Genomic DNA, 14,163 nt, shown 5'->3' with positions numbered 1-14,163 from the left:
TAACATCTTGACCATGTTCTGTTATAATATCCACCCTGCACAGCCAGAAGAGGACTGGCCACCCCTCATAGCCTGGTTTCTTCCTAGGTTTTTGGCCTTTCTAGGGAGTTTTTCCTAGGGAGTTTTTCCTAGCCACCGTGTTTCTTTCACATGCATTGCTTGCTGTTTGGGGTTTTAGGCTGGGTTTCTGTACAGCACTTTGAGATATCAGCTGATGTACGAAGGGCTATATAAATACATTTGATTTGATTTGGTTGTGCTTACAGCCCAACACCGTGCAGGACGTTTGGCATTTGCCAGATAACACCAAGATTGGCATATTCGCCACTGGTGCCCTGTGCTCTTCACAGATGAAAGCAGGTTCACACTGAGCACGTGACAGACGTGACAGAGTCTGGAGACGCCGTGGAGAACGTTCTGCTGCCTGCAACATCCTCCAGCATAACCGGTTTGGCGGTGGGTCAGTCATGGTGTGGGGTGGCATTTCTTTGGGGGGCCGCACAGCCCTCCATGTGCTCGCCAGAGGTAGCCTGACTGCCATTAGGTACCGAGATCCTCAGACCCCTTGTGAGACCACATGCTGGTACGGTTGGCCCTGGGTTCCTCCTAATGCAAGACAATGCTAGACCTCATGTGGCTGGAGTGTGTCAGCAGTTCCTGCAAGAGGAAGGCATTGATGCTATGGACTGGCCCGCCCGTTCCCCAGACCTGAATCCAATTGAGCACATCTGGGACATCATGTCTCGCTCCATCCACCAACGCCACGTTGCACCACAGACTGTCCAGGAGTTGGCGGATGCTTTAGTTCAGGTCTGGGAGGAGATCCCTCAGGAGACCATCCGCCACCTCATCAGGAGCATGCCCAGGCGTTGTAGGGAGGTCATACAGGCACGTGGAGGCCACACACTACTGAGCCTCATTTTGACTTGTTTTAAGGACATTACATCAAAGTTGGATCAGCCTGTAGTGTGGTTTTCCACTTTAATTTTGAGTGTGACTCCAAATCCAGACCTCCATGGGTTGATAAATTGGATTTCCATTGATTATTTTTGTGTGATTTTTGTTGTCAGCACATTCAACTATGTAAAGAAAAAAGTATTTAATAAGATTATTTCTTTCATTCAGATCTAGGATGTGCTGTTTAAGTGTTCCCTTTATTTTTTTGAGCAGTATAGTTCCAATATATCCACATAATTTTCCTGCCTCATGATGCCATCTATTTTGGGAAGTGCACCCGTCCCTCCTGCAGCAAGCACCCCCACATCATGATGCTGCCAACCCTGTGCTTCATGGTTGGGATGGTGTTTCTTCAGCTTGCAAGCCTACCCCTTTTTCCTCCGAACATAACGATGGTCATTATGCCCAAACCAGTTCTATTTTTGTTTCATCAGACCAGAGGACATTTCTCCAAAAAGTACAATCTTTGTCCCCATGTGCAGTTACAAACTGTAGTCTCGTCAACATTTTTGGGCAGTGTACAGTAGTGGATCCCCAGGCGCTAGCCTGCTAACAGGGTTGGCACTGCTCTCCAAGCTCCAGGTCCGCAGTGTTCCGCCAGGACCTGGTACGGCGGGCTGCACAGTGAACCCACGACCTCTCCCACGATCTCTCACTGCAACAACTAGTGATGAATTACAACCCCTGGCCCTGTTCATTTTCACACCTCACCAACCAAGGCTCCTAACTCAGGCTGGAAAGAGAGGAGTATGGGAAGAGAGGAGGAGGGAAGGAGAACGAGACTGGGCAAGGGAAGAGGTAAGACCACGAAACACCAGTACATGTACACAATAAATACTATGGCCTCCTCCAACAGTTATCCTCAATCAAATGAACTAAAACCATTCAATTGTCCTGCACGTGGAGACATTTGTAACAGCTATACAATATTTAACATCCATGACAGAAATGACATAAGGTATTGTTTAATTATGAGTAAAATACCAGTTGTCATATTATGCTTTTATAAGTGGGCATGCTTGTGGTTTCTCAGGTGAGCAGTCGTTCCACCAATTCAGTGCCTTTGGAGTGTAACAAGTGAAACTTGGTCCCCCCAAAAACGTTTGATTTCACGTAATCGTAACATTCTGTTATAAAAAGCACATGTTCAACTTCATAAAAACAGGTTTTCCCATATCAAGATAAAAATGACTCTGCCTAAGTGCCAAATAAAGTAACAGGGACACACCGTAACAGGGTTGATGATTTCTTAAATCAGCCATAAATCCCTTGTGACAGGGGGAATGGAAGCTTGTTGTGTGCAACAGGGAGTGTCAATTAAATGCAAGCTTCACCCCCCAAAAATAATGAAATTGTTAAAACATTTCTATCTATAACTGACCCGCTCTCTTTTTCACCAGAAAATGGCCCAAAAGAGTAGATCTAGCTTACCTGCTTTTACTCTATGATTTGACTATTAGATGTTCAATGTTATTTCTAAAAAATATTTTGAAAGGAATAGTTTCACTATATTGAAATGAGAGTTCAGTTCACATAACAGGATTTACTATAAAATGAGGGACAGATTAATTACTAAATCACATGAAATAAATGATGGTGAAACTTGGAGAAAGTTTGGGATTAAGTGGGTTAAAATCTTAGAAGTGACACAGGGTTGACGGGAGGGACATGTCAAAATGCTGAATTTTAGCATTGTTATTCATATAAAAAAATCCAAATGTATTTATCCGGATTTATTGAATTCACCATGTGGTCTATATTAAAGGGCACTTCATTTTATATAACAGGCTTTTAATTTCATGGAACGACCCTTCAATGTTGAAGCCCCTATGAGGGAGGGTGACATTTAATGCTTCTAGTACCTTGCAGAGGTACCTTTCCCACACACACACACACACACACACACACACACACACACGTAACTGAATAACAAAGTGATAGCAGAGCCCTTTCTAAACAATGCTGACACACGACCAAAGCATTCCAGGCTGGTGCAGCCGAGTCTGTGTCAAAGGCTGTATGCCTCGCCACTGCCAGAGTGTAAACACACACACATTGATACGGAACAAGTAGAGTCAATACATTTTTATCAAAACATCAGGAAATGGAAAAGAAATACTTAAAAATAATAATGCAGTGACCTTCTGAAACCCAAAGAGGACATTTGAGGACAAACTTGATAACTCTCTCCGTGTAACTGGGTGAAAGTGCTGTTAGGGAGGGAAGGTTAGCGACTGTCACTGTGGGGGGGTAACATTAACATTACAGCCAGTCAAGACTTTGTCTTTCAGTTCACTAAGGTTTTTGGAACTGGCTTTGACTGAGAGAGTGAAGTCTGAACTACAAAACACTGCCAATAGCATGATGGAACATATTCCTTCATGGAGAGTTCACTGCTAGCTTCCAGGCAAGGAAACAGCAGGTGTGCGTGTGTGCGTGTGTGTGTGTGCATGCATGCACATGCCACTAGTGTGTGATCAGAGGCTTCATGTGTGTGTTTGTTTACCAGGGGTGGAGGGGACATAGCAACGCACCCACATGCTTTTGTTTCAGCCACATGTCAACTGGACTGTAAAACAAAGCCAAGGTAGGGCAATCACACCACAGACAAGCACGCACACACAAACACACACACATACTGCAGCGTGGGCAGCCATTTAAACAATGCTTGGAAAGAGTAACCTACGGCAACCCTAACAAAAGAAGGGGAAAGTATTGAACCAGCCAGAATGCCAGAAGAGAAAGTGAAGAGTAAGGGAGGGTTACTCACTCAATCACTCTCCCCCACCCTCCTCTCCCCATTTAAAGTGCACCACCAAAGTGCGCTCCAAATGCAAACAGTGAGGGGACTTACTAAAACACAGGGGGGTGCGATTGGACATAAAACAAGGGATGGAGCCCCCCCCCCCTCCATACATCCCATTTGGAGCTTCTTTCTCCCCCAAACACAACACACATACACACGCACATAATTCCTCAAAGGCACAGACACATACTTTCTCAAACTGTGAGGTAAAGCTTTGCACAGGTTTTAACATTTAACACGCATGCACACACACACACACACACACACACTCACATGCACACACAGACACACGTGAAGTGGTGTACCCATGCGTTATGGTAAGTGCTCTCTCACAACACATAAGATAGTTACACACCCATTGAGTCTCTCTCTCACGCACTCTCTCTCGGTCTGTCTCTCTTACCGTGGTGGTGGTTGTGCTGCGGGTCGTGTTTTTCCATGAACGGGTCACGCTCCCGGTCGGTGGCCCCAAGCTCAGCCAGTCTGCTGCTGGTGGCCGTCAGCTCCGATCGCAGGTTGGTCACCTCGTGGCTGGCCGACTGGCTGGCCCCGTCGATCCTCTGAGCCAGCTGCTTGTTGTCATCCATCATTTTCAGGATTTTGGCCTGAGGAGGGAATCCAAACAGGAGGGTGTCATGCTGGTGTCAAGTTAACCATGTCCAGGAACAAACTGAAACTCTCGTTTTAGTTTTTATTTCTCTGTTTTTAGACTCCTTTCTTAAGAAAAAAACAGCAAGTAAAATCCTTCCGCAACAGTGTGTCCTTTTCCTCAAAGTAGCATCTGGCTCAGGGGAAATGTGGTGTGTAGCTGTTATCCAATGTGGTATGTGTGTGTGAGAGAGTTCTATAACAGAATGTGAGAGAGAGGGAGGGGGGGGTGTCTGTGTAAGAGAGAGCAGGCTTCTACCTCTGTGAAATGTCCTCCTTGCAGCTGACTGCCGAAAGGACATCTTTTTAAATGGACTGTACCAAGTCCAGGGAAACCACGGGGAGGGAGAAGTAGTGCTGCTGTACAATAGGAGTAAAATGCAGCGAAGTTACTCAACTCTTTTCAGTACTTTTCCCTTGTGAGATTTAGCAAGGTTTTGTTGTCTTTGACATTAAGGGAAAACATGCAAACAAATCTGTTGGTGAGAGAATCTGAATGGTGTGTCTCTCTCATAGTAGATGGACTCCTGCACTGCGGGAAGGAAAACATTTCTTGAAAACTACATTTGTGGGGGTACAACAAAGCACGTTGCATAGTCAGCGTTTCCCAAATGAAAATGTTGGCTTTCTCCTGACTTGTGTGGCTGGTTATTGTCCTGCAGTGTTAATGTGTCAGTGTCACGGTCTTCTGGATCTCATGTCTTTTTGGCTGAGTGAGCAAGACTAGATGCTTAAATGAGCAATATAGTCACTATAGTGAATGTGTTAAATAGGAATGTATTGTGTAGAGCTGACATCATTCCTTATTCTAATTAAATAATAATTTCTACAATAAAGTTACATAAGATATTGACCTACATGGCAGAGAAGCATGAAAGAGGCATGTCTGTTCTACACGATACATTTCTATCTGAAAGTTCCATGACAATGTTGTACTGGACAAGCCCCTGCTCTCTCCATTTCTCTCTCACTTTTATCCCTCTCTTCCCATCCCCCATCTTTACATTCTACCAATCCCCTCTTCTGTTCATCTAAATGAGGGATACAATACCAAAAATACAGGAAACAGACGCAATGACTAACACCTGCTTTGGGATCTGAGGGTAATCCATGATATTGAAAAGAACATAGAAGAAGATTTTTTTCCCTTCCTATGGAGCAGAGTTCATATCATACATTTGCTTGACATATCTGCAGAAAATGTTCCAATAGGTTGCTGAGTTTAACAGATTGCTTCAAATCTTACATTAGAAGTCACAATTTATGAGATTGACATTTGAAAGTAAATCAATTCCAATGTTTCACATAGAAAGTGGAGTATTTTGAAAGATGTTTAATAACTCAGCTTGACTGGCAGGTTAAAGCTGTCAGGCTGGCTTTGCAATGAAAATATCCAGCAGATACAGTTGCAAAGTGGTTTCCTGTATACAGTAGACACACACTACATACATACATACATACATACATACATACACTTGTGTGCGTGCAGTATACACATTACACACACATGGGCGCACAAACACACCTTAACACCCAGTCAAACACATGATTGTGTGTTTTCAAATGATTCAAGGTCATAGTCAGTTGAAGTGGTTTCCTTCTCTTTTCGTCAATGCTCCATTTCCTCTGTCTGAGTAGTACCAGGGCCACCTGACCCCACTACAGTGAGTGAGTGAGGCACTAGAAAGGCACTAGAAGCATTCCGCCGTGCAAGTTTAAATGTCACCCTCCCTCATAGGGGTTCCCCCACCATCCCCCACTGCAGAGTGTCACAGTACCACAGCAAGATGACTCATCAATGATAAAACACGGATCACAGTGGTTGCGTCCGGATTGTCTATATAATTTTAGGTCTGCTATCTAATATTTGCACTGGCACACATGAATTTAAAAGCATCCAAGCTAGCACATTAGATTCCCTAGATGTTCTGGGAACATTGATAGGGGTTTTGTATGTCAAATGAGAGATTGTGTGTACTTAAGCTGTGTCTAGTAACACATTCCAGAAAACACGTTTCCAGAAATACTAATGATTACACCCTAGATCAGCTAGAGGCAGGCAAAAGTGTGCAAGGTGGTATTGAATGTGTCATAGTGTGTCATCCTGACTACTCCAATTTGTCTCTCAACGTTTTCACCTACATTATAACATTTTAGTCATAGGCTAGGTTGTAGCAACCTTATGATGGGTTAAGGGTATCATGTAGTCTAAACCTATCGATGTTACATTGAACTGGGTGAATGGAATATGAATGACAGTCATCCAATATGCTGTAATAGAAATAAGCCTAAGTTCATAAAAAAATGTATAATCCTCCCTAATCGTAAACAGCACCGAGCGCCACTGTAGAGTACAGTATATTGTACTGTACTCTAATGTACTGAACTATACTCTACTGTACTGTACTGAACTATACTCTACTGTACTGTACTGAACTCTACTCTGCTCTGCTGTGCTGTATTATACTGCACAGTACTCCACTGTGCACTACTCTGCTGTGCTGCGCTGTGATGTCCAAACTTGTAACACATGAGGAAAATTACATTCAATAATTATGTTTTTCTGTATAGTACAGATCAGGGACCCTTGATGTAATTCCGTTACCGTAATTCCATTACCGGATGTAAATCCACTTCACTTCACTGTAGTTCAATAACCAAAAGAGGTGCCATGTCATAGCTGACACCCAATTATTTCTGCAGACAGATTGTATTCTTATTTCGGAGCAGTTATTTGACAGTTTTTGGAAAACGTGGTTGCATAAATCCTGAGGTACCCTTACCAAAGTTTGCATCTGCACAGTTCTTCCACTAAATTAGTCTTTGTAAATCTTCTATGGAAATTGTTCAAAGTACCGTAAATTCCAGACTATAAGCAGCAACTTTTTTCCCAGGCTTTGAACCCCGAGGCTTAAACAATGACGCGGCTAATATATGGATTTTTCCCACTTTCCATTTTTTTTTCTCCAAAAAAACACATTCTGTGACGTGCTCAGTTTTTTGGCGGCATGAAGCTTTCATTAGACCAATGAAATTGCCGAACAGGTTAAGGTCAAACAACTTTTTTTGTTTACTGTTTAGATTAAATCGAGCGCTCTCAAACTTCCCATCATTCTGATTATGGTAGTCATTTTGTCACCCTCATCATGGCAAAGACACGGAGAAATGCATATGATGCAGCTTTCAAGATCTGGCTGTTGGAAAAGGAAATAGAGCTGCTGCACGGGAGCTTGGTCTTAATGAGTCGATGATAAGACGTTGGAAACAGCAGCGTGAGGAATTGACTCAGTGCAAAAAGACAACTAAAGCTTACTGCTAATTTTTTTTGTTACAAGCCGTGTTTCGTTAAAGCCTGTGTAAAGTTAATTTGTTTCAATGTACCGGTAGGCACCTGCGGCTTATAGACATGTGCGGCTTATTTACGTTCAAAATAATATATATATTTTTTAATTCAGTGGGTGCGCTTAATAGTCCGGAAATTATGGTAAACATTTTGCATGAAGGTGTATGGTTTGTTCAACTGCAAAGTCAATGTTTTTGTTTGGCATACATTTTAAAGTGTAATTCTGTTTCCATGGAATTGCCCAGTACAGACATCCCCCTCGGGTGATCTGAAGTGCTCTGATTTGGGACAGTGGACCAGAGCTGGACACAGCGGCTGATCTAGGATCAGTGGCTTGGTGGCATGTACTGGGGGGTACATTAGCATGTGAATAGAGCTAGGGAGGACTCAGAGCAGTGGAGCGGAGGTTGGCGCAAAGGGTGCCTCTCTCCTGTCCTCCTAGTCTGTTAGCCACACAGACAGGGTCTCAATGTGGGCAGTATGCCACAGATCTGTCTCACCAAAGATGCCCATTGTTCAGAGGAAGACCAACACCCTATAGCTTAGACACTGCCTCCATTTGGAAGACATATACAACCGTTTCTGTGTCCTACAGAACTGTTATGAGAGTTACGCATGAGTGCCAAGGTCCAGTCTCACGATTGTACTACATCAGCTAGCCAAAACTACTGTGGCAAAGCTATCCTGAGTTAAGGTTGAGCATTCACATGTGGAAATGTGCTTTTGATTAAAAAACATTTTAGGACCAGCCTCAACAATTATTGTTTTTGTAGTGGACTATTAGCTAAACACGCTAATTTGCCCCCCAAAAAACACAGTGGATTGCAGCAATCCATCATCTACACACAACATTTGAGGAGAGAATAGTAAGCCATCCTGCTGTAACGGTGAACTAGCATTTCTACTCAATAATGGGTAGTCTGGGCATTACAGTCAAGGTTGAAGATGTGCAAGGAATTCAATCTAAATGTAAAGATATGCACAAGCCATTGAAATCCCACACATACAGTTCAGGGATATTCCACACCTCTGCAATGCAGCCTCTGGACTGCACCAAAATCACCTGCACTTTGATCTTATCTGGAAATTCCAGTTACTGCTTTTAAACGACTCGACCAGCCTCGTCTTGTGACATGAAATAGTTATATTTTCAAGAGTAACTGGTGAACAATTTAATGTTTTTTTGTCTCTGGATGTTATCTTGCTCTGCTATCGTGATCATCTTATCTTTTTGATCATCTTTTTTTCTGCAAACTCACAGGGACGAATGAAGAGAGAGAGAGAGAGAGTACAAAAGAGAAACAAATACAGTTTAGTCATTTAGCAGACGCTCTTATCCAGAGCGACTGGATAAATACAATTTTATTTGTCACATGTTTTGTAAACGACAGGTGTAGACTAACAGTGACATATTTACTTATGGGTCCTTTTTCCAAGATAGCAGAGAGACCTAAAGAAAGTTTTTAAATTATCTTAGCTATTTTATGCATGTATTAATCACATACAGTACCAGCCAAAGTTTGGACACACCTACTCATTCAAGCGCCAGTCTGAGATATGACTTTTTTGTACAAGATCTTCAGTTTCTTGGTAATTTCTCCTTGGAATGGCCTTCATTTCACAGAACAAGAATAGACTGACGAGTTTCAGAAGAAAGGTCTTTGTTTCTGGCCATTTTGAGCCTGTAATCGACCCACAAATGCTGATGCTCTAGATACTTGACTAGTCTAAAGAAAGCCAGTTTTATTTCTTCTTTACTCAGCAGAACAGTTTTCAGCTGTGCTAAAATAATTGCAAAATGGTTTTCTAATTATCAATTAGCCTTTTAAAATGATAAACTTTAGCTAACACAACGTGCCATTGGAACACAGGAGTAATGGTTGCTGATAATGGGCCTCTGTACGCCTACGTAGATATTCCATTAAAAATCTGTCTTTTCCAGCTACAATAGTCATTTACAAAATTAACAATGTCTACAATGTATTTCTGATCAATTTGATGTTATTTGAATTGCTTTTCTTTCAAAAACAAGGACATTTCTAAGTGACCCCAAACTTTCGAACAGTAGCGTACATGTAAATATATGGATGAGCATTGACAGAGAGGCATAGGCAAGATGCAACAGATGTTATAAAATACAGTATATACATATGAGATGAGTAACGCAAGATATGTAAACATTATTAAAGTGGCATTATTAAAGTGACTAGTGATCCATTTATTAAAGTGGCCAATGATTTCAAGTATGTAGGCAGCAGCCTCTCTGTGTTAGCTTTGATGCACTTGTACTGACCTCGACTTCTGGATGGTAGCGGGGTGAACAGGCAGTGGCTCGTGTGGATGTTGTCCTTGATGATCTTTTTGGCCTTCCTGTGACATCGGGTGCTGTAGGTGTCCTGGAGGGCAGGCAGTTTGCCCCTGGTGATGCGTTGTGCAGACCGCACCACCTTCTGGAGAGCCTCGCACCACACTCCGAGTGCCCTCACCTCCTCCCTGTATGCTGTCTCGTCATTGTTGGTAATCAAGCCTACTACTGTTTTGTCCTCTGCAAACTTGATGATTGAGTTGGAGGCGTGCATGGCCACGCAGTCATGGGTGAACAAGGAGTACAGAGGGGGCTGAGCAAGCGAAGTGGAGATGTTGTTTCCTACCTTCACCACCTGGGGGCGTCCCGTCAGGAAGTCCAGGACCCAACTGCACAGGGCTTGGCGGGTACTATGGTGTTGAATGCTGAGCTATAGTCAATGAACAGCATTCTTACATAGGTATTCCTTTTGTCTAGATGGGATAGGGCAGTGTGATGGCGATTGCATTGTCTGTGGACCTATTGGGGTGGTAAGCAAATTGAAGTGGGTCTAGGGTGGCAGGTAAGGTGGAGCTGATATGATCCTTTACTAGCCTCTCCAAGCACTTCATGATGACAGAAGTGAGTGTTACAGGACGATAGTCATTAAGTTCAGTTACCTTTGCCTTCTTGGGGATAGGAGCATGTGGGGACTGGGATAGGGAGAGATTGAATATGTCCGTAAACACACCAGCCAGCATGCTCTGAGGACTCTAGGGATGCCATCTGGGCCGGCGGCCTTGCAAGGGTTAACACGTTTAAATGTCTTACTCACTTCGGCCACGGAGAAGGAGAGCCCACAGTCATTGGTAGTGGGCTACGTCGGTGGCACTGTATTATCCTCAAAGCGGGCAATGAGGGTGTTTAGTTTGTCTGGAAGCAAGACGTTGGTGTCCGTGACGTGGCTGGTTTTCCTTTTGTAGTCTATGATTGTCTGTAGACCCTGCCACATACGTCTCATGTCTGAGCCGTCCACTTTGTCTCTATACTGACATTTCACTTGTTTGATTGCCTTGCGGAGGGAATAACTACACTGTTTGTATTTGGCCATATTCCCAGTCACCTTTCCATGGTTAAATGCGGTGATTCGCGCTTTCAGTTTTGCGTGAATGCCGCAATCTATCCACGGTTTCTGGTTAGGGTAGGTTTTAATAGTCACAGTAGGTACAACATCTCCTATGGACTTCCTTATAAATTCTGTCACCGAATCAGCATATACGTCAATATTATTCTCTGAGGCTACCCGGATCATGTCCCAGTCCGTGTGATCAAAACAATCTTGAAGCGTTGAACAGTCCTTAGCATGGGGGCATGCTGTTTGAGTTTCTGCCTATAGGAAGGGAGGAGCAAAATGGAAATTAAAGGAGAGCCGCACACTCGAAGAGCTCAGATGCAAAAATGTAATGTCCAACGCTTCGACATGCAAGCTGTCTACATCAGGGTATGATCACAAACACTGCAGGGTGACTCGTTTATATAGTGTCAAAAGACACACACACAGATGTCTGTAATCATGGCCTAATATCATTGGTTAATTCTCAAATATTAAAATGACATTCAAAGAACAACATACAAATGGATAGCATATGATGATAGATTCAGTTTAGACTACATAACCCTACAAACAATTACAATGGCAAAGTCACAATAATCACAAGGCGGCATTGTTTTGGGTCGGCATCTGGAATCAGTTCAAATGCCCTGGGTGGTTCGGACAAAGGATATGCTTCAGGAAAGTCATATTCCTGGTCGTAGTGCTAATAAGTTCACGTCGCTCTGATATCCAATAGTTCTTCCCGGCTGTATGTAATAACACTTAACATTTTCTGAGCTAAGAATGTAAGAAATCATACATAAAAAATAAAATACTGCAAAGTTTCCTAAGGTCTAGAAGCGAGGCAGCCCTCTCTGTTGGCACCATCTTGTAGAATCCCTTGCCCTACCCTTAATGTTGTGTGTTCATTTCATTATTAGGAACATCATCAAGCATGCTAATAGCCAGATGCATCATGCACCAATTATTTTAGAAGCGGCACAAATTACGTGAGGATGGAGATGGGGAAGTGGGTGAATTTACACCTTTTCAAGAACTGTCAAGAACTGCAACCCAACGAATTGATGCTGTTCTGAGGGATGGAGTGCAACTCAATATTAGGAAGGTGATCCTAATGTTTTGTACACTCAGTGTATGATCATAACCCAATAATAAAGAATTGTTTTACTCTAGTAACCTTGCCAGCAGGCATGCCAGCTAAGATACAGTAGTTAGACAAGCTACTCTAACTTGATTGATAGCCTGAAATGTTATGGTAGCTAATTATGAGATTGGTAAACTCTATAAATATAAACGCAAAATGTAAAGTACATAAGCACAAAAAGCTTATTTTTCTCAAATGTTTTGCATTAGTGAGCATTTTCCTTTGCCAAGATAATCCATCCACCCGACAGGTGTGACATATCAAGAAGTTGACTAAACAACATGATCATTACACAAGGCCTCTCTAAAATGTGTAGTTTTTCCACACAACACAATGCCACAGATGTCAAAATGTTTGAGGGAGTGTGCAATTGGCATTCTGACTGCAGGAATGTCCACCAGAGCTGTTGCCAGAGAATTAAATGTTAATTTCTCTACCATAAGCCGCTTCTAACATCATTTTACAGAATTTCGCAGCACGTCTAACCAGCCTCACAACCGCAGACCATGTGTAACCACGACAGCCCAGGTCCTCCACATCCATCCTCTTCACCTGGAAGACTGATGAAACTGTGGGTTTGCATAACCGAAGAAATTCTGCACAAACTTTCAGGTTCTTGATCTGACTGCAGTTCAGCGTCGTAACCAACTTTAGTGCGCAAATGCTCACCTTCGATGGCCACTGGCACGCTAGAGAAGTAAGCTCTTCAAGGATGAATCCCGGTTTCAACTGTATCGGGCAGAATACAGACAGTGTCTATGGCGCAGTTTGTGGGCAAGCAGTTTGCTGTTATCAACGTTGTGAACAGAGTGCCCCATGGTGGTGCTGGTGTTATGGTATGGGAGGCATAAGCTAGGAACAATGAACACAATTGCATTTTATCGATGGCAATTTGAATGCACAGAGATACCGTGACGAGATCCTGAGGCCCATTTTCATCCCATTCATCCGCCGCCATCACCTCATGTTTCAGCATGATAATGCACGGCCCCATGTCACAAGGATCTGTACACAATTCCTGGAAGCTAGAAATGTCCTACTTCTTCCATGGCCTGCAAACTTACCAGACATGTCACCCGTAGAGCATGTTTTGGATGCTCTGGATTGGCGTGTATGACAGCGTGTTCCAGTTCCCGCCTATATCCAGCAACTTTGCACAGCCATTGAAGCGGAGATGGACAACATTCCACAGGCCACAATAAACAGCCTGATTATTCGAAAGAGATGTTGCGCTGCATGTATCACAACTCAGAATATGATCCAGATGCAGACACAAGAGGCGGAGAGTACAGTTCTCAATAATTTATTATAACACAGGGCAAAGGGCAGGTCGAGGACAGGCAGTGGTTCATAATCAGGTCAGAGTCAGGCATGTACAGGACGGCAGGCAGGCTCAGGGCAGGCAGAGGTTGTCTTACCAGTGTGCGTTCCCGTTTTACTGTTTCTCAAGTGTTTGTTTCCTAGTTTTCCCGGTTCTAACCATTCTGCCTGCCCTGACCCGTCCTGTACCTGCCTGACTCTGACCTGATTACAAACCTCTGCCTGTCCTCGACCTGCCCTTTGCCCAGTGTAATAATAATACATTATTGAGAACTGTACTATCTGCCTCCTGTGTCTGTATCTGAGTCATATCATGAGTCGTGATAGTATGAACTGGCCATGACTGACCCAGAATTCTGCAATTCTGCAGATTCCCTACAAGGCACCAAGCCACACCAGTAATTCACCAGACTCTCAACAACCCCGCCACCAGCAGCGCTTCTTCCCAGCCTACCCCAGTGTCCCGAGAACCCTGCTTACCTCCTCCAGAGCACTACGCTGGAGATTCTGGAACCTGCCGGGCCTTTCTCTCCCAGTGCTCACTCAT

General features: G+C 43.5%; 1 protein-coding gene across 1 annotated transcript in view; it reads right to left on the bottom strand.

Annotated features, from left to right (window-relative positions):
- Positions 1–4,675, bottom strand: part of LOC145850268 (uncharacterized) — a 55,755-nt gene extending 51,080 nt beyond the window's left edge. The window contains exon 1 of the mRNA XM_082960196.1: positions 4,167–4,675. Coding sequence (XP_082816322.1) covers positions 4,167–4,353 — 187 coding nt within the window. The 5' untranslated portion in view covers positions 4,354–4,675. The remainder of the gene's footprint in view (positions 1–4,166) is intronic.
- Positions 4,676–14,163: the final 9,488 nt, after the last annotated feature.

Source organism: Salmo salar, chromosome 13 (genome assembly GCF_965601325.2).
Source record: "Salmo salar chromosome 13, fSalSal1, whole genome shotgun sequence".
Classification (NCBI taxonomy): Eukaryota; Metazoa; Chordata; class Actinopteri; order Salmoniformes; family Salmonidae; genus Salmo; species Salmo salar.
The sequence above is the reverse complement of the archived record's forward strand: the minus strand, read 5'-3'. Positions and strand labels throughout refer to the sequence as shown.